We start from the raw sequence: 6331 nt of genomic DNA, 5'->3' as shown, positions 1-6331 counted from the left end.
CTCACTACGTTTTTACACTCTGGTCCGTACAACTGCACCAACTCCCTCCAACGGTCATATTTTACCGGCAAGTCTCAACGGTCATATGCTCCTCCAGTCACCACCGTCCGATCTTCATCCGACGGCTGTGGCTACGAGATTCGCCTTCTTTTCTCCCGCACCCTTTTCACCAAACACAGCGGTAAAGAAAGCAGTAAAGCGAGCCCCCAAACCCCAATATATAAAATCTGTTTTCTATTGTGAGTATTGCTTTTTTGGGTAGTGGGGCTTTAGGAAGTCACTTCTTTCAGTTATTTGCTTCTTCTTCTTCCTTGGTCATGGTGATCGTCTTCATGGATTTCATGAGTGCTTGAAGGGGTTTACAGTAAAAGCCTGGGTTTTTTGGGGGGTTTTGGGGGTTTAGAGAGAGAGAGAGAGAGAGCATACTTTTTTTCATCACATGGACTGCTTGTTTACTTGCTCTGGGTATTTCAAGAATTCATTCCTTTGGCTGCATTTTGGGATCAAGAATGTATGTGAGTTCTTATCTCTTGAAAAAACAATTTTTCTTAGCATGAGTTCTCTCTGAAAGTTCAGGAATCCGATGATCTTTTTGTGTTTTTTTTTTTGGGTAGGTCTTGATTGAATGTGTTTACAATAGGGGGTGTTATTAGTTTTAGTTCCAACATTCTTTCCAATTCTTTGATTCTTTGATTTGGCTTGTTCTGTTGATCCTATTCTTTGTTGCACATAAACATATAGGACACACACACAGAGAGAAAAGAAGAAAGCGTATATTTTTGGCATCGGATTCCAGTTTTTGTCAATTTCTTGGGAAATTAATTTTGGCACACACTCACTCACTCACTCACATTAGAGGCATTGCTCTGTTTCTCTTGATATCTCTGTAAAATTTCATACCCAGTAAGTGTATACTGTTACATAGTGTAAAGTGGTAAGAGAGAGAGAGGTGGGTGGGATTGAAGATAGAAAGGAAGAAATTTGGGAGAGGGGGTGAAGAATGTTGGCCGGGTGTTCTTCTTCTACATTGGTTTCACCAAGGCATAGATTGAGGAGCGAAGCATCTGAGCAGTTTCAAGCTTGTCATTTCCCTGCAATAATGAGCACGCAGAGATTGGATTTGCCATGTAATTTTATCCGGAAAGAGAGCTCCAGGGCTCAGTCGGTGAGGCCGGTTGGGCTCTCCGTTGAGAAGCCCGGAGGAGAAGCCAAGACCAGTGGTTGTGGTCTGAAGCAGAACATCCGTCTTCCCCCGACCCCGACCGCCATTCAGACGCCTCGTTTTGAAGGTAAGAGAGAGAGTTGGGAGTGGGAGAAGAAGAGCAGATGCTTGAAGAGGAGTTGTGATGAGGGTTTTGTGAGCAGAGCTAATAAGAGGAAGAAGGGCTGTGGAGAAGAAGAAGAAGAAGATGAAAAAGAAGAAGAAGAAAAGGGTCATCATGGTTTGAGTTTGGGGCATCATAGTGGGGGTTTTTGGTTTCAATCAGGAGTTGTTGGAGGAGAGGAAGAAAGTGTGTGTTTTGTGCCAAGTGAAGTGAGGCCATGGCTGGATTCTGTTGTAACTGAGATCACAGATTTTAGTGACAAGAATGTGGTGGAGACAAGCCAGGGTGGTGGCAAAGAAGCTTCTGGATCAAGCACTTCTTCAGAGGGGGGTAGGGGTGGTGGGAGAGGTTTGCTGCTTAGGCCCCCTCCCACTAGTTCTGACTATGAAATAGGCAATGGTTCTCGCCGCCCGAATCCCAACAACACCGCCGCTTCTCAGGCTGCTGTGGCAGGAGAAACTGAGCCTAACAATGGGGTTGAGCTAATCACCTTGCTGGTGGCTTGTGTTGAGGCAGTGGGCTTAAAGAACTTTGCAGCTGTGAACCATTGCATTGGGAGATTAGGGGAGCTTGCTTCTCCTCGGGGGTTGCCCGTTAGCCGCCTCACCGCCTACTTCACCGAGGCGTTGGCTTTGAGAGTGGCATGGCATTGGCCTCATATCTTCCACATTACCCCTCCAAGAGACCTCGATCGCCCCGGGGGCCTCGATGATGATCATAACAATGGCACTGCATTGAGGCTCTTGAATCAGGTCACCCCAATCCCAAAGTTCATCCAGTTCACATCCAATGAGATTCTCCTCAGAGTTTTCCAAGGAAAGGACAGGGTTCACATCATTGATTTCGACATCAAGCAAGGCCTCCAATGGCCTAGCCTGTTCCAGAGTTTGGCTTCCCGGGCTAATCCCCCGAGTCACATTAGGATCACGGGCATCGGAGAATCGAAGCAAGAACTGCTCGAAACTGGCGATCGACTGGCTGGATTCGCCGAGCAACTCAACCTGGCCTTTGAGTTCCACCCAGTGGTTGATAGGCTAGAAGATGTGAGACTGTGGATGCTCCATGTGAAGGAGGGCGAAAGCGTTGCAGTGAATTGTATGCTCCAGATGCACAAGGTCTTGTACGACACTTCCGGTCGAGCCCTTGTGGATTTCTTGGGCTTGATCCGAAGCACAAACCCGATAGCTGTCGTGATGGCAGAACAAGAAGCCGAGCACGACGAGTCCAGCTTGGAATCGAGGCTTGTAAACTCCTTAAAGTACTACTCCGCTGTCTTCGATTCCCTCGACTCAACCCTGCCACTAGACAGCCCGGTCAGGACCAAGATCGAGGAGATGTTCGCCCGGGAGATCAGGAACATCATTGCCTGCGAGGGACGAGAGAGGCTCGAGAGGCACGCGAGTTTTGGCAAGTGGAGGAAGCTGCTGATGGAGCAAGGGAAGTTTCGGTGCGTGGGGATCACGGAGAGGGAGCTTCTGCAAAGCCAAATGCTGCTTAAGATGCACTCTATGGAGAGCTACAAGGTGGAGAAGCAAGGGGAGGATGATGGACTGACTCTTAGTTGGGAAGACCAGCCACTTTATACAGTCTCAGCATGGACACCTTTTGATATTGCAGGAAGTTCATCTTCTTATTCTCAGCCAACTTGAATCTTAATCACTCACAGGTTTAATATTTTCTTTGTTCAGTATACAGAAGGAAAAAAAAAAGGGTAGCAAATTCTTTTATAGGTAGGGAGATCAGTCAATATTCTTTCATTCTTTACTGCAGATAAGATATTCATCTGATAGGACAAGAACAACAACCTATTTCTGTTTGAATTCTTCTTAGGTTTCTAGTTCCTCAGCAAAAGTGAAAGATTCTTTTTTTGTGTATTGTTCTTTCAATTCTTTTATGTAATATGAAAATTCTTTCTTAGTTCAGTTGTAAGCATTGATTGATTGCCTTTCTTTATTCATCTGTCATTGTATTATTATTTCAATAAAAAGTGATTGCATGCTTCAGTTATCAGTTGTGAAATCCTTTTGTTTTTTTGCCTCTTGTTAAAAGTCCACATTGATAATTGATAAAATAAGAGAGAAAAATAATTGGTTGGATTCAATCTTTTAGTGTGGTTTGAGCCATGTGCATTATAACCCAATCTTAGTTATAACACCTCTGATCAGACAATGAATGATAACCCATTCATTGTTTAGCTAATTGGTTGGATTCAATCTTTTAGTGTGGTTTGAGCCATGTGCATTATTGATAACCCATTATCACTTTTATTGAACAGAAAGATATACAAAAATCACATATTTTTTCTGGTTTTGGGAATCAAGAACAGTGGCTGTTCTTTCTGCAATGTGACACCAAACTTTTCATTCATGTTGAGATCTTTGGGGTTTTTGCCATCTGGGAGGCTCCAATCAAAGGAATGAATCATTGAAGCCAAAACCAAAGGAACAGTTTTTGCAGCCATGGGGAGGCCCGGGCAGATTCTCCTTCCTGCACCAAATGGCAAGAACTCGAAATCGTTCCCTTTGAACTCCAGACCGGTTTCGAGGAACCTCTCGGGCCTAAACTTGAGTGGCTCATCCCAGATCGAAGCATCTCTCTGAACCGCCCAGACGTTTATCAGGATTTGAGCATCTTTCGGGATGGTATAGTTCATCACTTGGCACACTTCAATAGCGCGGTGAGGAAGCAGCAGTGGTGCAGGAGGGTGTAGCCTCAGAGTCTCCTTCACACAGGCTTGGAGATAAGGTAAATGCACCAGATGTGATTCTCTGATGTCTCCTCCATTGATTTCTCTCTTGAGCTCTTTGTACACCTTTTCCATGGATTCTGGACTTTTTATCAGCTCTGCCATTGCCCATTCTATTGTTGAGGTACTAGTGTCTGTCCCAGCAGCAAATAACTCCTACAAGATAGATGACAGATATTAGTATCATATGATCAAACATATATACTGATGAATCCTAGATTGTCATGATTGCATCCAAACCTTTCCTAGTATTATGCTAACATTCTTGCTTCAAACAAGATGACAGATACTAGTTTCATATCCTGTAAGGGTAGTTTAGTTAGTTATTGGGGATAGTTTGTAGGCAATGACACACGATCGAACCTTGACAGTCGCGTTATACTCAATGTGGTGGGCACCTGGTCCTTCCATCTAATGGGCCGCTACGCCCAATATCCCTCCACTATTCTGTTGAGTCAGATGAGAAATTTTTTCTTTTTGTGGGCAAGATTAAGTTTCATATGACCAAATATAGTGATGATCCTAGACTCTCATGATTGCACCAAAACCTTTCCTAGTATTATGCTAAAATGCTTCAAAAACTTGTGGATAAAGACATAAGATCGAACCCTAACAGCTGCGTTGCGCCCATGGTTGCAGTAGGCGCTAGGCGCTAGTCGGGCGGAATCTAGGTGGCGCTAGGCGAGCACCAAAAAAATTAAAAAAAATAGTGACAGATTTGTAGTTTGACAATTTTAATGAGGTTGTTTTCAACATTCAATCAAATAACACATCTAAATAAATGAAATAATGATAATTTATAAGTCATAACGTCATAATAATATTAAAATCAATAATTAATGAAAGGCGACATTGGTCAAAATCAGACAAAATCAGACAAAATTGGTCAAAATCGGTCGACTCGGCCGAGTCGATCGCCAGGCCGAGTTTGGCCGCCCAGGCGGCCTGCCGAGTTTTGGCCGCCTTTAGGCCAAAACGGCAAGGCTCGGTGCTGCCTAGCGCCTAGGCGCTTAGGTGGCCGAGTTTTGCAACCATGGTTGCATCTAATGTGGTAGGCTCCTTGTGGGCACCAGATACTGGTCCTCCCACCTATAGGCCGTCACATCTAAAATAGTGGGCTCCTAGATTGCTGCGTCACGGGGTGATTTACCCCTCTACTATTTTGTCGGACAAGGTGTGGGAAAAGATATTAGTTTCATATGACCAAACATACTGATGATCCTAGATCATTCCTAGTATTATGCTAACAGGAGATCAGAACACTAACCATGAATAACTGGTGGATTCTTTCATTGGAAAAGCCCTTATCAAGAAGAGTATCCAAGAAATCTTGGTGGCTGGAACCACCACTACTACATCTGACTTCTCTTCTTTCTTCAATTATAGGCTCCCACATAGATCTAATCCTCATACCCAATCCCAGTGCCCTTTTCCTCAGACCTTGGGGGTCTAACCTCTGCAGAAAAGGGTAAAAATCAGAGAGATTTGGAGCAGAAGCAACCTCCATAACACTCCTGATAAGCCCTTTCATCACCCCATCGCCCTCAAATCTGATCACATCTCTGGATAGCATCACATTACTCAACATGTTCAGCACAGTTGCAAACACCATCTCCCCAACATCCACTCCTTCTTCACTGCCCACTTTTGACCTCAAGAACCCCACCATTTCTCCTGCTTTCTTCTCCCTCAGGAGGGCCTGAGACTCCAGAGCTCTGCTGCAGAACATCTCGGCCCTGCACAGGGCGCGAAGGGAGCGCCACCCCTCGTGGCACTCGGAGGTCCAGCCGATGGATGTGTGGTCGAGTTGTGAGGTTTCTGTGGGGAAGGCATGGGGGACATGGCGGCCTGAGAGGAGCCGGTCATGGGTTTTCAAGATTTCTGATGCGACGGAGGGGGAGGATCCAACAACGAGGTGCTGGGTTCCGAGCTTGAGGGAGATGAGAGGGCCATAAGTGTTGGCGAAAGTTGTGAGGGTTATGTGTGTTTTTTTCCCCAGGTGGAAGATGTTGCCCAGGAGTGGCCATGGAGTTGGGCCTGGTGGGAGGTGAAGGGGTTTTGATGGTTTCAGAAAGAGCTTGAAGATGATGATGGTGAGAACAAGTAAAGGTAAGATAATGGAAAAGGGAAGCAGATGAAGAAGAAGAGGAAATGGTCTTTCTGATTCATTAAGGTGTGCCATGGTTACCATAGTTTGGATCACAAGTGATCATGGTAATTAAAGCATCATGCCACAATTTCCTTAGTCAAAATAGAGGTG

General features: G+C 45.0%; 2 protein-coding genes across 2 annotated transcripts; one reads left to right on the top strand and one right to left on the bottom strand.

Moving 5' to 3' along the window:
- The first annotated feature begins 212 nt into the window (after window positions 1–212).
- On the top strand, window positions 213–3332 carry LOC109174755 (scarecrow-like protein 28). Its single transcript, XM_019323998.1, has one exon. The coding sequence runs from the start codon at window positions 1001–1003 to the stop codon at window positions 2972–2974; it is 1974 nt and encodes a 657-aa protein (XP_019179543.1). The 5' UTR covers window positions 213–1000; the 3' UTR covers window positions 2975–3332.
- Window positions 3333–3569: 237 nt separating this feature from the next.
- On the bottom strand, window positions 3570–6331 carry LOC109174756 ((S)-N-methylcoclaurine 3'-hydroxylase isozyme 1-like). Its single transcript, XM_019323999.1, has 2 exons — window positions 5339–6331; window positions 3570–4227 (listed from the first exon to the last, which is right to left on the bottom strand). The coding sequence occupies exons 1-2, from the start codon at window positions 6260–6262 to the stop codon at window positions 3616–3618; spliced, it is 1536 nt and encodes a 511-aa protein (XP_019179544.1). The 5' UTR covers window positions 6263–6331; the 3' UTR covers window positions 3570–3615.

Source organism: Ipomoea nil, unplaced genomic scaffold (assembly GCF_001879475.1).
Source record: "Ipomoea nil cultivar Tokyo-kokei standard unplaced genomic scaffold, Asagao_1.1 scaffold0656, whole genome shotgun sequence".
Lineage (NCBI taxonomy): Eukaryota > Viridiplantae > Streptophyta > Magnoliopsida > Solanales > Convolvulaceae > Ipomoea > Ipomoea nil.
This window is presented reverse-complemented; position numbering and strand designations above follow the sequence as displayed.